This window comes from Macrobrachium nipponense, chromosome 39 (assembly GCF_015104395.2).
Source record: "Macrobrachium nipponense isolate FS-2020 chromosome 39, ASM1510439v2, whole genome shotgun sequence".
Lineage (NCBI taxonomy): Eukaryota > Metazoa > Arthropoda > Malacostraca > Decapoda > Palaemonidae > Macrobrachium > Macrobrachium nipponense.
This window is the reverse complement of record NC_061099.1, coordinates 7,067,103-7,087,184: the sequence shown is the minus strand read 5'-3', so window position 1 is coordinate 7,087,184 and position 20,082 is coordinate 7,067,103. Positions and strand designations below refer to the sequence as shown.

The 20,082-nt window shown below is 35.7% G+C and overlaps 2 protein-coding genes across 2 annotated transcripts in view; one reads left to right on the top strand and one right to left on the bottom strand.

Moving 5' to 3' along the window:
• The window catches only part of LOC135210085 (low-density lipoprotein receptor-related protein 4-like), a 471,815-nt gene that overhangs the window by 158,850 nt on the left and 292,883 nt on the right, over positions 1–20,082 (bottom strand). The window lies entirely within an intron of this gene.
• Positions 14,628–18,103, top strand: LOC135210080 (rRNA 2'-O-methyltransferase fibrillarin-like). The gene is made up of 6 exons (XM_064242880.1): positions 14,628–14,782; positions 15,517–15,588; positions 15,878–16,144; positions 16,739–16,821; positions 17,257–17,415; positions 17,879–18,103. The coding sequence occupies exons 2-6, from the start codon at positions 15,522–15,524 to the stop codon at positions 17,936–17,938; spliced, it is 636 nt and encodes a 211-aa protein (XP_064098950.1). The 5' UTR covers positions 14,628–14,782; positions 15,517–15,521; the 3' UTR covers positions 17,939–18,103.

Sequence of the window (20,082 nt, the reverse complement as noted above, 5' to 3'; positions counted from 1 at the left end):
TTAGAATGTGTGTTCAGATTTCTGCATAACATAATTGTAAAAGAATATATAACGTATTAAAGAAAGAGAGAGATTATCTTTGTCCGTTCAAAGCTAGAATTGTTTCAGTTTCTTTCCATCATCTCTAGAGTAAGGGAGCTGGCAGTCTTCGTGCTGTTATCACAACATGTCAATCATAATTATCGCTCGATTTCTGTCTTCATCGGGTACATGTCTTTGTTGAACTGACTGGCTTCATATGCGTTCAGATTTGATATTTCTTAGAGTTATTTAGCATTATTTAGTGTTTTTGTGGAATCTGAACAAACATTATATTAGTGTGTAACGGCGCCTGTTTTTGTGAGTGGGAAGCAAGCTGCAGCAAAGAAAGAAAATTGGTATACAAAGAAGGTAAAGTGTTATATTTTTATTAGTTGCAACTAATAACTAATAACTATTGGTTACGGTGGTTTGGTAAAAACTAATAACTAATGGTTACAATGGTTTGAGAGAAATTATTTACATTTTTACACAGTGCAAATTTTTGTGTTTTGTGTTTGTTTCATTTGAAGTGATTTTTATGTTTTGTGCATTTCTCCATGTTCTTATTGAAGTGTGTTTTTATTTTATATTCTGTGTGATTAATACTTTTTACAATTTTGATATTTTCCATGTTTTTCTGAGTTTTCATTTGCATTCACAATTTAATTAATTTAGTTATTTTCATTACTTAATCGTTACAAATCCAATTAAATTTAACACTTGTGAATTAATTTGCACTTAGAATTCTTTTCAAGTTTTATTGTTGCTTAGCACTTGTGAATTAATTTCCAATTTTCAATTATTGCCTAACAGTTTTGAATTTTGATTGAATTAATTTTCTTGAATTTTGTGATAAATTAATTTTGATTTAATTTTACTGAATTGATTCAAGAATTAATAATTTGTTTTCAAGTAACAGTAATTTTCCCTGATATTGTGAATTTCACTAATAATTTTGAGTTTAATAATAAATTTTTGTATTTAAAATTTTTATAAGTATTTCATTTCTTACCAGTATATTTGCATTTAATTATGATTATGTTGATGTTAGGTAGAAACATAGAGTGGTAATTTATCTGTTTTCCTTCAATTTATTTGAAGTGACTTAGAACCAGGGAAGTACTTAGACTTTTGAAATCAGGGAAATACTTAGACTTTTAAAGTTGTTGATGGAATGATGCCCTTTGATTGATTTAATTATTTACAAGTTTACCTCACACCTGTTTTGATGAACTTAGTCTGATTTTCTGCAATACTGGTAAGTTGTTAAGGGATCACTGTTGCCTTTAGAGTATTCAGTCGTTTAGTACCTGTGATGAGGGTTCAGGTGTCAGGCTGTTGTGAGGTAACAATTAATTAATGGTAAGTGTAGTAACGAGATACTTGGCACTTTGTCACAATTTATATATATATTATATATATATAATATATACTATATTATATTATATGAGTATATATATATATATAGATATATATATATGATGACTGGTAGAAGGTGTTCTGTTACAATAGAATTCCATTTAAGGAGCCATAAAAACGCCAAAATATAGAGGGAATATACTATATTTCAGAGAGAGACAGCAGTCTCTGAAAAATAGTATTTTCTCTCTTTATTTTGGCGTTTTTTTGGGCTCCTTTTATTATACACACACACACACACACACACACACACACACACACACACACACATATATATATATATATATATATATATATATATATATATATATATATATATATATAAATGAATTTTTATCACATCACCGTGATTCATATACATACCTCGAGCTATAAATGTCCTTTAATATCCAATGCGCTGTACCAGGGAATTAATATATTTTCATATATGTTAACCGACGGGGAATTTTTTAATTGGTAATAATTTCTGGGTGTGTGTGTGTCCTGGTTTTAAAGGAACGAGCTTCTCATCAACTGTAAAAGTTCGGTTTACAATAACTCACTTTTGTTTATCTTAGATCTACATTCTTCCCTGCCAGAGTGCCTAAACCATTCGTACTTACAAATAGTTCCTCAACACACGTGTCTGCTTTTTGAAGCACTTCCTTAACATGCAGTGGAGGCTGTAAGCATCGTTTAAATGGTGGCTCGTGCATGAAATTTGGCATAAATGATTGCTATGCAAATACTATACCACTTCACACAGCAAGAGCACAATCCATACGGAACAAACCAAGAAGTCATTAACTGGCTAAGCAGTTTTCGACAGGACAGGAAGTCTGAGCGCAAGACTACTATGAGGCAGAAATACAAACAATTATCAGAAATACAGACACTTTTCACGAAACACATCAAGTCCTCAACGTTTACAGCGGAATTACGAGTTATTTTGATAGTGGAAAGAAATTTAACGATTTTCTGATTGCATGGTTTAATGACATTCAGATCTTCGAGGGAATTTTCATGTTAAGCGTCTGTGGCCAAGAAACTAGTTGTGCTGGGTTACGAAAAAAAAAAAAAAACCTGTAACAGAGCATCTTGGTAAACTGGATGACTAGAAAAATTCCTCTTCCATTTATGGGTTATGTTGCTAGTATAAACTGTGAAAAAAAAAAATTACAAATCTCATAGTGGAAATTACAGGTCAGATTCCAAGGACAGTGCCCTATGCCAACAGAAGACTGACCACGCGTCTAGCACATGATTTTAAGTTCAAAGGCGAGAGAGAGAGAGAGAGAGAGAGAGAGAGAGAGAGAGAGAGAGAGAGAGAGAGAGAGAGAGTGCTAATTACTTAAACTGCACTGCACCAAATGCAAAACTATGCGCAGTCAGATGTACGTATTCAATATATATATATATATATATTATATATATATATATATATATATATATATATATATATATACATACGTATATATGTATATATATATACACGTATATACGTATATATTATATATATATATATATATATATATATATATATATATATATATATATATATATTTCTAAATGTTGATGGTACCTGTAGCCTAACACCCTGATCTAGATAACCAGGCCTGGTGGACTTGCAAGAATTTGGAGAGAGAGAGAGAGAGAGAAAAAACAAGGTGGCAGTAAACTCGAAGAGATGGGATCTCGCCTCTTGCCCGACAGGTGTTCGTAAGAGTCGGGTAAAATATCCTGACCTCATCAATGGATAAAACCAGTTCAAATATTTAGTACGTTGAAAAAAAAATAATAAAACTCGACTCACCTACACAAAACACATCCTCTTTTCAGATGTAGATTTAACAATCTAAATTATGTGAATACTCAATGACATGCCTAAAATTCCCGTGAACCCGTAACAAGCACAAACATGACCCCCACATCCTTTGCTAGCCATAATCCGTGTTATCAGGCACGTCTACGTCATTATGATCTCATCATATCCTTCGTTCCGACATCAATGTGCGTCAGGAGGACTATATTGTTGCCGTCCGCCGTGGAAATGGCAAACTATTCAAAACAGGAAACAGGTCCTTATGACGTGAGGCGAAACTGGACTGAACTGGCAACGTTAAGTACAATCATGATGACCAGTTCGAATGTAGCGTCAATCTATAACACAGCGTGTCATGCTAGCATGGTCCTCTGCGTTGCTGTCATTCGCGATACCTCAGATCCAAAATCCTCAATCGCAGCCTCTGAAACTCTGCCGTGTGATTAAATGTTCTTCATGTAAACTAGAGTTTCCCAAACCTGTTCAGGATAGCGCCCCCTTGGCCTCCTGATGGATTCCTGGAGCCACCCCACCTCACCCGCCTCCGATACACACATGCGAGCATTATTTGTTCTGCTTTGTTTGGAGGGGCGGTGATGGTCTTCAAATTGAAAACAATGTTGAGCGCAAAGATGTATTTCCCAAATAATATATTTTCTCATTAAGATTTTGTAAAAAAAAGAAAAAAAAGAAAAAAAGAAAAAAAAAAAAAAACCATTGCTTAAAATGAAAAGCTATTAATCCCACAATGTCGCTCCCAAACGCTCCGTTCTGCCTCACCATCCGCCGATATCAATCTACTGGCACAGGTGGGCGGTAGCGCCCACTTTGGGAACTACTGATGTAAACAAAGCAATCCGCTCTAATCATGAAAGGTGATCTCCATTGCGCCCAAAAAGAATACTTTCGTGTGTCAACCTTTCGATGAAAGAGCCGGTTCTATCAACTACAAGCATTATCAGATATATCTTCGTCTAGAAAAAAAAATACTTGAAGCCCAGAAGTCCAAAGCAGAGAAGTGTGAATAATCGACATTTAAGTTTTGTTTTCTAATCAGCAATTCTTGTTTGTTGGTATTGTTCATAGTATGCTTATAATTATGTGGAACAAAATTGAAAACCATTAAATTGTAGAGCGAGCTGCAGACGAAAAAATCCTGTATGTGAAACTGGCAATTATAATAAATGTGAAACTGAAATATATATACATGTATATATATATATATATATATATATATATATATATATATATATATATATAATATATATATCTATATATAGATATATCACTAATGCATATATATATATATATATATATATATTATAATATATATATGCAAGTGGTTACATAATAAAAAAATATATTGGAATGTTATTCCATATATATAAAAAACTAAAACTAAAGAGGTCAACCAGATTGCTTGCAGGAATGTGATCAGACCAGAGACGATAAAGTATTCTAAGATGACTTATACAATAAAGTAGGCTAAGTTGACATGCCGTCACCTGTGGTCATTCATTTGTTTTGAAAACATTAGTCCAAGCTTCCTGCTTGAGACAACTACCGCGACCTATAATTCAAACGGCCTACGTGACTTGTAAGTGTCATCGTCATCTGCATGTATGTTCATATGTTAAGCTTACTGTCTGCTTCCTTTATGATTGTAACCGAGATGGTAGTCAGAATAGAGTTAGCCATCATCATTGGCAGAACTGTACATCTTTACCTAAGCTTCATCATGTAGAGTTGAATTAGCCATCATCATTGGCAGAAGCGATCAAGCCATCGTCATTAGAAGACCTGTACAATCCCTATTTCTGATCTTCATCATGTAATCTCAGAGAATAGAACTATTTTTTATACTTCGTGTTTTCTACTAGAACCTCACATCAGAAAGAAGATATCATCATGAGTTTAACACATCGTCGTCATAACGAAAGAAGATACTTACTTCGTTAGTTATCACGAAACCCCAAGACACTCCAATGAGTATGGAAGTGCATAACCAACCGACTTAGCGTAAGATTATCGCAAGTCTAACATTACCTCATAGGGCGCCTTATTATACAAGGCAACAGCCCTAATATGTGATATATATATATATATATATATATATATATATATATATATATATATATATATATAAAACTATATTATACTGTATTTTTTTCCATTTCTGTGCATGTGCGAACATTTATATCTGTCCCTTGTCATTCCCCCAAACCGTGCTCCATTGCTCTATGAAGCTAAACTAATTGAAGCACTGTGGTTCCCTTAAATGTGATTTACCAGTGCTCATTGCTTGAATGACCTCCCGGGATTAGCAATCGCTAAGAGAATTTACTATGGGAGACAACACAAGAGGGTGTCTGTGTTTCACACCCTCTCATTTCATACAATAACTTCCTGTGAAGTATTTAGTTCAGTCATTTCTCGCCCTTGAGGGACTTCTGGGAACGTAAGATTTATATCAAGCAAGTATGAAGATCTGGCGGCGTCACGGCATTTGATCAATCCTTTGCGTGTGACACGTGTGCTGATAGAGCAACACCTCGTTTCAGATATCCTATCGCCTTCATCCCTGCTGTGAGAGGTGGATTTCTTTATCCTTAGAACGCTCCGGGAACCCAACTACCCGCGCTTCGAGTCCTCAGGACGTGTCCGCAATCCGATCACGTGACCCCAGCGCTGCAAGCAACTGTTCTTTCAGTAATAAGTTGGACTTCGAGAGTCCTAGTACGTCGAGTAATTATTAGCTTGTAAATATATATTTTTTAAATTTGATCATTTAGAGTTTTCCATGCATCTTCCCTTTAAATCTAATCTTTGCCCTAAGCCGTACATTTCTGATCATGAAGTAGACCTACATATATATATATTATATATATATATTATATATATATATATATATATATATATCTATATATATACACACATATATATATAATAATATTATACATATATATATATATATAATATATATATATAAATAAAGATAAATGCCACGAAGGAAAAATAAACGAAGGAGTCTGCAAGATCTTTCGACTTAAAAGTCCTTTACTGAGCAGAATACTGACAAAAATACGAGAAAAGACAATACAGAAGGTTCGTATAACTGACAGATAGGGATTATAAAGGGATTAGTACCTAGAATCCGACACACCTGGAAGATAAGAAACCTTCCCAAACAAGCATAAACAAAGGGTGCAATTAAAGGTTTAAGACATTCATCTCAGATACAATCTCCAGACAATTAAAGGATTATAGGTGACAGCTATTCGGAACCTGGTAAACAAAACCATATTCACAAAACATGACAGACATACATTACAATAAAATTTAATAACTCTAAGGCAACTGATTTTTATTTAAGTCAGTAATTATATCTTTGAGGTCATTCTTAAACATGTTACAGATACAAGGGTCTAAATGAAAAAGGCCACGACTAACATTGAAATTACAATGAAAAGTAAGTTGTATTAAAGCAGATTCTAAAAGATTTCGTGATAAGACATCTCTTGACCGTGCAATTACTGAACTGTCAATCCAATTAATTCGGTGGTTGTTTTCACTTAAATGAATAAATAATGCATTAGATTTTTGCCCAGTTTTTACAGAGTATTTATGCTGGCTTAGCCTTACTTCTAAGCCTTTGCTGGACTGTCCGAGATAGAATGAGGGACAATCCATACATGGAATTTTATATATTATGTTGTTGCTTTCTCTGGGGCCATTTTTTATTAACATTCTTTTTAGTGTGTTATTATAGGAAGAAACAAGGTTGACATTAAAAGCTTTTAACAATGGTTTAATGGTTTCAAATCCGTTAAAATAAGGCAAACTGAGAATGTTCTTAGAATTTTCTTTCTGTGTGTTATTTTCAGTATAAAACTTTTTGTGGGCTTTATTATGCAGCCTATTATCAGTACTGTTGGTTCAATTTCATATAAACTCTCGAAATATATCACTAAGATCTTGTCCCCGTTACTTGGAACCATCTCCGATTCTCATATATATAATTCTTTAGATTTAGTTGATAAAATTATACAAAATGCTCTTTCCGCCCTACTGATATTATTCGTTAGTTTTGACGTATGTTCTCTTTTTACTAAAGTCCGTATAGACTCTATTTTAGAATATCTTAGCAATGAACTAACTCAGCATGAATTACCTCTACCTATAAGTCACACTATTTCACTCACTAGGTTTGTTGCATTTGTGATTGTAAGTTTATATTCAATGGTGAATTTTATCAACAAATTTTTGGCATGGCAATGGGAAATCCTTTATCACCATTGCTCTCAAGCCTGTATATGGAATTCTTTGAAAAACGCTACTTACCTAATATCATTCATATTCCTGTAAAGTGGTACCGTTACGTTGATGATTGTTTAGCTGTTCTTCCTGTCGGTATTGATGTAAATGATTTACTCTCTAAATTAAATAACCAGGTACCATCGATTAAGTTTACTCTAGAATTAGAAAAAGACAATTGCCTCCCTTCTTAGACGTTTTGATACATAGAGAACCATTTCAATGTAAATTCAGTATTTATAGGAAACCGACTAACAACTTACTTAGTTCATTTCTTCTCAGGCCACCATCTTAATATAAAAATATCAATTTTTTCCTCTATGTTTTTACGAGCATTGCGAATTGTCAGTCCACAATATTTGGATCAAGAAATTGAATACATAAGAAAAATAGGGAAAGATTTATGCTATCCTTCACATATATTAGACATTTGTTATAATAAAGCCCACAAAAAGTTTTATACTGAAAATAACACACAGAAAGAAAATTCTAAGAACATTCTCAGTTTGCCCTATTTTAACGGATTTGAAACCATTAAACCATTGTTAAAAGCTTTTAATGTCAACCTTGTTTCTTCCTATAATAACACACTAAAAAGAATGTTAATAAAAAATGGCCCCAGAGAAAGCAACAACATAATATATAATATTCCATGTATGGATTGTCCCTCATTCTATCTCGGACAGTCCAGCAAAGGCTTAGAAGTAAGGCTAAGCCAGCATAAATACTCTGTAAAAACTGGGCAAAAATCTAATGCATTATTTATTCATTTAAGTGAAAACAACCACCGAATTAATTGGATTGACAGTTCAGTAATTGCACGGTCAAGAGATGTCTTATCACGAAATCTTTTAGAATCTGCTTTAATACAACTTACTTTTCATTGTAATTTCAATGTTAGTCGTGGCCTTTTTCATTTAGACCCTTGTATCTGTAACATGTTTAAGAATGACCTCAAAGATATAATTACTGACTTAAATAAAAATCAGTTGCCTTAGAGTTATTAAATTTTATTGTAATGTATGTCTGTCATGTTTTGTGAATATGGTTTTGTTTACCAGGTTCCGAATAGCTGTCACCTATAATCCTTTAATTGTCTGGAGATTGTATCTGAGATGAATGTCTTAAACCTTTAATTGCACCCTTTGTTTATGCTTGTTTGGGAAGGTTTCTTATCTTCCAGGTGTGTCGGATTCTAGGTACTAATCCCTTTATAATCCCTATCTGTCAGTTATACGAACCTTCATGTATTGTCTTTTCTCGTATTTTTGTCAGTATTCTGCTCAGTAAAGGACTTTTAAGTCGAAAGATCTTGCAGACTCCTTCGTTTATTTTTCCTTCGTGGCATATATCTTTATTTAAGTATTTATCACGTTCCTAACTTTCGTGATTCAGTTATACACATATATATATAATATATATATATATATATATATATTATATATATGTATATATATATATATATATATATATATATATATATATATATATATACTAATTCACAATTCACCTTATTGATTGCCTTTTTCACATTTAGGATTTTTTCGTCTGCAGCTCGCTCTGCTGTTTAATGGTTTTTAATCTTGTTCCGCATAATTATAAGCATACCATGAACAATACCCAAGAAATGCTGATTAGAGAACAAATCTTAAATTTCGATTATTCACACATCTCTGCTTTGGACTTCTGGGCTTCAAGTATTTTTTTGTTCTAGACAAAGATATACCTGATAATGCTTGTAGTTGTTAGCACCGGCTCTTTCATCGAGAGGTTGACACACGAAAGTATTCTTTTTGGGCGCTATGGAGACTCACATTTCATGATTAGAGCGGATGGCTTCGTTTATGTAGCATTAACAGGGATGAGTCTCACAGGCTTAGGATATTGGATAGTCCGGATTTTAGCTCATAATTGTAATGAAACTTCTGACGGAGGTTCTAGTCCAGGACTGAGGTGTCGCGAATGATGGCAAAGCAGAGGACCTTACTAGCATCCCATGCTGTGTAAGAAATTGAAGCTATAGATTCGAACGGGTCATATGGATTTGACTTAACTTCGCCGGCTCAATCCAGTTTTGCCTCACGTCATGAGAACCTGTTTCCTTTTGTGAATCGTTTGCCATTTCCACGGCGGCGGACGGGAACAATATAGTCATCCTGACGCACATTGATGACGGAAAAAATTATGCTACTCCAGCTCGCCTTTTTCATTGTTTCATTACTTCCGGCATTTCTGAGTTTTCCTTTGCCCATATTTCACGGTTCTCTGGCTTTCAGTTATATATATATATATATATATATATATATACTATATATATATATATATATATATATATATATATAATATAAGCAGAAATCCAAGTGCTTTCGCCATCACTAAGACATTGTTCCTTGACAATGTCTTAGTATAGACGAAAGCGTTTGGATTTCTGCCTATTATTTATCCTGTGGTATTCGCTTATTTAATGAAGTCACGTGCATCTACTGTGATTTTATAATAAAAAGGAAGGCCTTATGAGGTCTAGTTCATGATCAGAAATTTACAGCTTAGGGCCAAGATGAGATTTCAAGGGTAACATGTAAGCAAAAATCTAAATGATCAAATTAAAGGGGAAATATAAGGATTCTCGAAGTCCAACTTATTACTGAAAGAACAGTTGCTTGCAGCGCTGGGGTCACGTGATCGGATTGCCGACACGCGCTGAGGACCCTTAAAATGGTACAGATATGTAGATGACATCTTAGTAGTCTTACCTGTTGGTATCGATCGATGTAAATGATTTATTATCTAAATTGAATAATTTAGTGCCATCCATAAAATTCACTGTTGAAATTGAAAATAACAATGTCATCCCTTTCCTAAATGTATTAATACATTGAGAATCTTTCCAATGTAAATTCAGTATTTATAGAAAACCCAAAAATAATTTAACATATGTACATTTTTATTCTGGCCACCATCTTAATATTAAAATTTCAATTTTTTCTTCTATGTTCCTACGTGCTTTGCGTATCACGAGTCCACAATATCTTGACCAAGAAATAGAATACATAAAAAAGATAGGAAACGATCTCTGCTACCCACCTCATATAATTGATTTATGTTATCAAAAAGCTCACAAAAAGTTTTATTGTTTTGCTAATAATGAAAAAGAAATGCTTAAAAATGTACTTAGCTTCCCTTACTTTCGTGGATTTGAAACCATAAAATCAATATTTAAATCGTTTAATGTTAATGTAGTGTTCTCTTATAACAATACCATTAATGATATGCTAATTAAGAATAGTCCCGTGACAAATAACAACATCATTTACAAAATTCTTTGTAAGAATTGCCCATCTTTTTACGTTGGACGGTGAAGTAAAAATTTATGTGTACGTATCAAGAAGCATATGTATTCAGTTAGAACAGCCCAGTCTTCAAATGCACTGTTTATACATCTGAGTGAAAAATCTCATTGTATTAATTGGGGTGATACCTCTGTAATTGCTAGATCTAATGATTATGTTTCAAGAAATTTACTGGAATCAGCAATTATACAAATCACTGACAAAAACAACCTAAATCTTAGTCTGGGATTGTACCATTTGGACCCGCATATTTGTAAAATGCTTATGAAGGATCTTCAAATAAATGAACTACTAATCAATTAGTCCCACATGTATATAGTTATTATTTCTCTCTCTCTCTCTCTCTCTCTCTCTCTCTCTCTCTCTCTCTCTCCTCTCTCTTGCTCGATATATTTATATCCTTTTTTTCGTCTTTTCACTAATTTTTTGGGGAACAATTTTTGTATATTTAATGGTAATAAGTTGTATATACCTCCTTGTTTTTTCAAAATGTATTGTTTTCTGTTTACCATGTGTGTGATCCTCCAAGGGGTGGCTGCCTAAAAATTCGCATATCCTGCCCTCAGGCGTTTCCTCGTTCCTGTAGAGGGAAATCGACCTTATTCCTAATCTTGTAATGTCAGTTTGGATATTAAGCCTACTTTGACTATGTTTTTCTTCTGTTCGATCAGTTACGCCTGAGTAAAGGGTCGCACTAGACAGAAAGTGCTTGGCTATCTCGCTTTTCATTTTTTCCTTCGTGGCAAAAACCTTTATTTATACATAGCATCACGTTTTATATAGTTCGTGATCAAGTTATTCATACATATATAATATATATTGATGTATATATATATATATATATATATATATATATATATATATATATATATATATATATATATATATATGAAATTAATATATAATCCTTTTTTCACAATTTTGCCACTCAGTAACGTAAATAGGCAGAGGAACAATTACAAAAGCTCTCTCTCTCTCTCTCTCTCTCTCTCTCTCTCTCTCTCTCTCTCTCTCTCAGCGCCTCAATGGCGTGACCGGTAGGATCTTGATCTGCCACCTCGGTGGCCGCGAGTTCGATTCTCGGGCATTCCATTGAGGGTGTGAGAGATGTGTATTTCTGGTGGATATTATATATATATATATATATATAATATATATATATCACTGAAAACCAGAGAACCCGGAAATATGAACAAATGAAAAGGAGAAATGCCGGAAGTAATGAAACAATGGAAAAGGTGTGCTAGAGTAGCATTCTTCTATTTCAAAACGTTGGGGAAGGCCCACGTCCATGACACTGAAAGAATTTATAAAGTGATATTTCGACAGAATACGAAACCTGACACTTTGCATGCAGGTAGAACCACCAGCGAGGTTGGAAGACAATCATACTCTTGTTATGGAAATGATTCACCCCAGCTCTGTATCTCGCGTGGTCAAATGAAACCGGATCGCCCATAGGCAGAGATAACTCAAATAAGGCAGATTTGCGTAGTCTTTTAAAAAGGCAAACCTGAATATAAAACGAAGGTGTAGCTCAGGGCACTCTTGCGCGGGGCTTGAAATTAATCCTACTTTCAGTACGAGATCAATGGTCAAGTTTGAGAGATGAGAGAGATGAGAGGGAGAGAGAGAGAGAGAAGAGAGAGAGAGAGAGATAGAGCAATGCTGCTTCAGTTATACTGCGCAGTTCCAAGTACAAAACTATGTGCAGCCAGATGGAAGTATCCAATGTTTGTTTTTTTTCCTCTCTCTCTCAGCGCCTCAATGGCGTGACCGGTAGGATCTTGATCTGCCACCTCGGTGGCCGCGGAGTTCGATTCTCGGGCATTCCATTGAGGTGTGAGAGATGTGTATTTCTGGTGATATATATATATATATATATATATATATATATATATATATATATATATATATATTATATCACTGAAAACCAGAGAACCCGGAAATATGAACAAATGAAAAGGAGAAATGCCGGAAGTAATGAAACAATGGAAAAGGTGTGCTAGAGTAGCATTCTTCTATTTCAAACGTTGGGGAAGGCCCACGTCCATGACACTGAAAGAATTTATAAAGTGATATTTCGACAGAATACGGAACCTGACACTTTGCATACAGGTAGAACCACCAGAGAGGTTGGAAGACAATCATGCTCTTGTTATGGAAATGATTCAGCCAGTTCTGCGTGGCCAAATGAAACCGGATCGCCCATAGGCAGAGATAACTCAAATAAGGCAGATTTGCGTAGTCTTTTAAAAAGGCAAACCTGAATATAAAACGAAGGTGTAGCTCAGGGCACTCTTGCGCGGGGCTTGAAAATTAATCCTACTTTCAGTACGGAGATCAATGGTCAAGTTTGAGAGAGAGAGAGAGAGAGAGAGAGAGAGAGAGAGAGAGAGAGAGAGAGAGAGCAATGCTGCTTCAGTTATACTGCGCAGTTCAAAGTTCAAAACTATGTGCAGCCAGATGGAAGTATCCAATGTTTGTTTTCCTAAATGTTGATGGTACCTGTAGCCTACAGCCCTTATCTAAATAACCAGGCCTGCTAAGCAAAAGCAACGCCTTGACAACCATACGAACGTATAGACTATAGATGGCCACGTGCACACCACGAGCATCTACATATGGTGGCACACCTTGATTCCAGTTCTAAAGACCCTTCATGTCGGCGGTAAGGGCTACAATAGGGCGTCACAGAAACACATTAGGAGACGGAGGAACGCCTGGAGAGATGGTGTATCTCTGTGCGCATATGGACTTAAACCCTTGACGAACATGCATAAATGGTGGTCGTCTTTCGAGAAGAGTTTGCCCAGAATCGACTCATTGTCTCAACTGCCATGGTGGAAATGGGCGAGGGACTGCCACCTCCAGCCCCAAATTAGTTGAGAAACGCAATGATTACATCTGGAACCACACCTTGGAAAATGAGAAGTCGTTTAGGTTAAAAATAAATAAATAAATAAATAATTGGATAAAATAGATAAAAAATAAAAAAGGCGATTTTTCGTTTTTGCAACTTTAAAAAAATCATCATAATCAAAGTCTTTTTTTCGTCACTGTCACTTTAATACCAGTTACATGTAAAGACGTACACAAAAATTAACCCCAAACTGAGAATCACCACTTAACCAGGATCTGTTTAACTATACGCGGTTATTCTCTATCCTCGGCGAATGTCGCCCTAAAATTAAGAGACAGAATATGAATTAATTAATGCCACTCCGGCAAAAATACATGAGGTTCATAACCCATTTTCATGGAGGAAGACGAGAATTGCTTGTCATTTTCGTAACTACGCCAAGCATCCCGAACACGAAATCAATGCTAAACTAAATGATAAAATGCGTAAGCAGAAAATTGCAAAAAAAAAAAAAAAATAAATAATAATAATAATAAAAAACAAATAAACAAATATAATGAAAAATCAAAGCAAGAAAAGGTATCTTGAAACGTATTAGCTGTGCAATAAAATCCTAATAATACAAGAAATGAAAAAAAAAAAACAATTCAAATATAGGCCGCTCCTATAAAAATATACATAATCCAAAACCTGTTAGAAGGCCATCAACAATCATGAAACGTTTACATTGTAGCAATGAATACTGCGTTTTATTCACCTTACCCATTGTTGTCTTTTGGGTAACTGTCCTTCTTACGCGGAAGTGAGTAAGGGAAAAAAAGGATGTCTGTCGTCACAATAGCATAAAAAGGGATGACATCATCAAGCTAATTGGACAGACATTTAAGGTAAACTATTTAAAGCAAATTCCCATCCACTGTATCCCATTCGAGCGGGTGCTGTAGGCAGAAGTGTATTAATAGGACCCTTTAGGATCAAACCCGAATCGTTCCGACGTCGAGCTGCGAGCAGACGGTAAGTTGTCTCGAAGTTTCTCTTGCTGCTTGTTGGTGATTTTTTTTTTTTTTTTAGCTTTCACGTTGAAAACAGTTTCCTCTAAAGGGATTCAGGAATATCGAGTTCCTAATTGCCGCAGTGCTCTCGTTACCTTTTTTTTCTAGCCTATTATTTTGGTCATGCTTTTCAATCAAAGCTTGAAATCCGAAAGTGATTTTCACTGATTTTCATTTGTATCCGGAAGGTTTAGGATATTCCTTTCAATCCATCAGTACTTTAAAAAGTAAGGGAATATTACAAGGTAGTCTTAGAAGCAATTATATCCTGCTCCTTACTCTTCGTTATTTTCTGCTTTCTCAGGGAGTAAGCCTTCAAACTACTTTGCTGTTGTTGTTGTTCTTACAATTGTTTTTGTTCTTGCTGTTGTTGTTCTAGCTGGGAGGTGGGGGTGGTAGGAAAGTCCTGTCGAAGAGCCTAAAAAGGTCTGGAAAAGGCGTTTCGCAGCGTTATGAAGAAATAAAGGAATATTAGGATAGAATATTTATGATTTATTTATTTATTAAAATGAAATGTAAATAATAAATAATGTGACTGTTACACAGAATAGAACAATTTTTTCTAATAAAATAGTATATTCATTTTGATTTTTTTTTTGGTGAAACAATGCGCTATTTGACCTTAGGTTTTAGCTACGCCCTGAATAAGGTGGACTATGCCTTATTATTTATTTTATTTTTTTTTTTTTATTTCAGACAATATGACGAAATTGGCTTTGGTTTTCGTGCTCTTTGCGGCCACAAGCCTCATCGACGCCCATGGCCCACGTAAGTCCCAGTTGAATGAGTATTCATTCATTTTGTGAAACGAAGTTTTAAACCTTACCTAAGAGAAAGGGAATTATTTCACCATTTAAACAAAATGTCGAGAAGTCTGCCTCGTGAGCACCGAACAATTTCAATCCACAACTCCCATTACAGCGAGACTTTGATGAACTTTATTCAATAGAAGCAATCTGGTCAACTGTCAGTCACGAAAGCCAGAGTTGAGAAACATAAAAAAGAAAACGCGACACAATTTTCATGCTGATGTACTGATTCATCGATTTCTATCCAGCCTGCGCTGCCACCGACAACAACTGCAGATGCACTCGTATACTGGAAGGAGCCCTCCGAGGGGGAGGACTTGGACATGGGGGCGGAGGACACGGGGGTCGAAAAAGCTGGGGAGGAGGAGGAGGAAGATGGGGAGGAGAAGCAGGACAATATGGAGGAGGACGGAAGAAGAGGCATGGTGGAAGAGGAGAAGGAATGGGAGGACGAAGGGGCCAAGATATGACAGACTGCGCTAATGAAGTCGGAGTTACAGTGCCTCCCAGGCCAGGTGTGTATTAGTGCTTTTCATAAGTATGTATGTATATATGTATGTATGTATATATATGGTATGTATGAATATATATAGACACCACCATTACATATGTATATATATTATATATATATATATATATATATATATATATATATATATCAAAAAATATATTTATTTATTTATATATATATGTGTGTGTGTGTGCGTGTGTGTATTTGTGTGTGCATATATGCGTGTGTATTTTTGTGATTGTTAGAGATACAACCCAGGTAGCTCTTTACGGTTCCCAACATGTAATTAGCAAGTTGTTACCCCCGAAAAGTGAGAAAAAGACCCGCGAACCTCAGGTCCTCGTGAGTCTTAAAGTAAATAGGAAAGCTATGTCGGAGAGGGAGAAGCGAGGAAAATGAATGAAACGGGTGTATGAACTACAATGATAATGATAATGATGTCTGTTACGGGTTTGGAAAACAGTTTGAAAATAGACATAAGGTCACCACACAAATACGTGTAAACCTTCATTTTTTGGGGGAGATCATTTACGTAAACGTGAGATATTCAGTAACATGTATGTGTGTTTATTTATTTACTTTCTTGCCCTGACAACAGAATGGGGAGTCACTCCGAAACCAGAGCTTCCTGATGCATTACGCAACTGCCTGATCAGGAAGGGATTGGAAAGGAACTCACTGGTAAGTAAATATTGCTATCACGTTTTCAGGCCTGATTCACTAAACCGTTTCTGTCAGGTGCTTATTCAGTTCTAAACCGTATCTATCAGGGAATTATTCATCTCTATGTCGTAGATTTCACGTAATTATTCATCTCTAAATCGTATCTGTCAAGTAATTATTCTACATTAAACTGTATATTTCAAGTAATTATTCATCTCTAAATCGTATCTGTCAGGTACTTATTCATCTCTCAGTCGTATCCATCAAGTAATTATTCAGCATTAAAAGTTACCTGTCAAATAATCACTCAAGCATTAACTGATTACAAATACGTAATTTACATCTATTGATCCAATGATCTGTTGATCTACAGCACTCTTTACCCCTTCATGATAATAATTAGGTAAAATCTTAAAACATTTCACGTCTAATTAAGAGCACCATATTCCACAGCTGACTACCACAGGAGAGATCAAGCAGACTGAATTGGTCACATCTCTGACGGGAAGTCTCACAAACAACAGATGGGATCCCCTGACTGCAGACCAAGTTACTGCTATCACCAACGAAGTGCCTGCATGTGACACAAGCACAAAGTCACAAACAAATAATGTAAGTATTAATATCAGTACAGTGTTTTGAAAATCGAAAACTATTGTGCCGGCTTTGTCTTTCTGTCCGACCTCAGATCTTAAAAACTATTGAGGCTAGAGGGCTGCAAATTGCTATGTTGATCATCCACCCTCCAATCATCAAACATACCAAACCGCAGCTCTCCAGCCTCAAGAACCTTTATTTTATTTAATGCTAAATTTAGCAATAATCATAATTCTGGCAGCGCAATAGGTACCAACAATATAGGTCACCACCTGACCGTGGCTAAGTTTCATGGGCCGCTGCTAAGAGTTTTTACTTGTTTCAAAATGTTTTCGAATAATATTTACCAAGTTCTCCATCCAGAAACCTCTCAATAGACTAAGCAGGGAGAAGAGAATCTCTTCATATATAAAGTCTCGAGAATGACAAATTAATGAACACCCACTAACGTTCATTTTTTTCCTTTCCCCTGCAACAGTTCTTACTCTTCCAAAACTGCCTGGTGACGAAATGCACTACGACCCTGACTGCTGGTTAAGGATCCATCCCGAAGACCTCCTAACTTCACGGGATGACGCACCCAATCCTCAGCAAAGATTTGACCTCTCGATGTTGAGGAAGAAAAAATGTTACTGGAGAGAACAAACACAAAGCCATCAACTTTGAAGACCCAGTTATTTCATGAATAAATTTTATGCATATTTATTGAGCATTATTATCCGCTAATGTATTAACAAACCAGTGAAACAAAATATTTGCATTAATGGAGTAAAGCTTAAGAAGCTACAACGTGTAAGAAGCTTAGGTCATCAGTCGCTGCTAGCGACATATTTTGAGTTATGAAATCATGAACCTCATAATGTCAAAATGAACTGCTAGCCACATATGCGGATTAAGCGGTGATGTGATAGAACTCATAATACGGCTGATTGCGACAAAAGCACGAAAAAGTTATCAAGGTCGAGGTGGGTTGATGTCGACTCTGAAACAACATTAATACGAAAGTCTGCAGAAACTCAGCCTTACTGGAGTCGTCGTGCATGGTTTAATGTCTTTGGGTGAAAACGAATATTTTTAACAAAATTACTTCAAAATGAGAGAGAGAGAGAGAGAGAGAGAGAGAGAGAGAGAGAGAGAGAGAGAGAGAGAGAGAGAGAGTGCTGCTTCAGTTAATTGTTTTTCTAAATGTTGATGGTACCTGTAGCCTACTACCCTTATCTAGATAACCAGGCCTGGTAAGCAAAAACGACGCGTTGACAATCATACTAATCTATAGACTATAGATTGACACGTGCACACCACGAGCATCTACGCATGGTGGCACACCTTGATTCCAATTCGGAAGACACTTCGTGTGGGCGGTAAGGGCTGCAATGGGGCGTCACAGAAACAGACATTAGGCGGCGGAGGAGCGCCTGGAGATATGGTGTATCATTGCGAGCAGATGAACTGGTTTAAACCCTTCATGAACAAGCATAAATGGTGGTCGTCTTTCGTGACAAGTTTGCCCAGAGTTGCCATGAAAAGGCGAACGATGCAGAGCCACTGATCGACGGACTAAAGCCAAATTTTGAGAGCATTCTGGAAAGGATTAATGCGCCTCTATCTCTCCATTATCTTTCCATTCTTCTGGTGCTGCTGCTGATACGGTACAAATCAAGATTAAGGATTATGTTGGAATTCGGGTATTTAAGTCATGCCAATCATTTAAGTCACAAATTTGCGCTACCACTACTTAAAGTACTATAAGCACCAAAAAATAAATAAATAAAAACAATAATTCATGTCAGTGATACCAACCAAAATAATAGTAACAATAATAGTATCAAATTACAAAACACTCATAGTAAAAAGATTCTTAAAATGAAGAAACTAATCCTCAGTTATGTATATGTACATACGAACATATTTAAAGATAAAACTGTACAGATAGCTTCGGGAATCTGCTCGGTTCCCCTTTTCAGTCTGGCAGTATCAATAATGATGACCTCATCGTCCGGAGGTTGAGAAATTGCCTCTAGAGAACCAAGCGATTTGGCGCTTTTCTTTTGAGACCCACTGACTGACCCTCTGGTGACCTTGGCCGGGAATTGGTCATCCAGTACTTGGTCGAAGAGTCGCTGCCAGGGTGGGAATGGACGAGGGACTGGAATCTCCAGCCCCGAATTAGTTGAGAAACGAAATTATTACATCTGGAACCACACCTTGGAAAATGAGAAGTCGTTTAGGTAAAAAAAATTAAAACAAATATATAAATAAATTATAAAAAAAGGCTATTTTTCGTCATTGTAACTTAGAAAAAAATATTCATAATCAAAGTCGACTCTTGCTCATCGTAACTTTAATACCAGTTACATGAGAAGACGTACACAAAGATACATAGTATACGGATGTATACATGAATGTGTTCCCAAATAGGAATTAAAAACGAATGAAAACGCGTCTATGGCAAGAAGAATGTTAATCTGGATAATTACGATATCTGAAGCGTCTTCATTCTTAAAGCACTGGGAAGAGCAGCTGAAGACCGTTTAACCTGATACCCATGGGCATTTGCTACGTATTAGTACGATGGACACCAAGACTGACAATCACCGCTTAACCAGGATCCGTTTAACTATACTCGGTTATTCTCTATCCTCACCGAATGTCGCCCCAAAATTAAGAAAAAGAATATGAGTT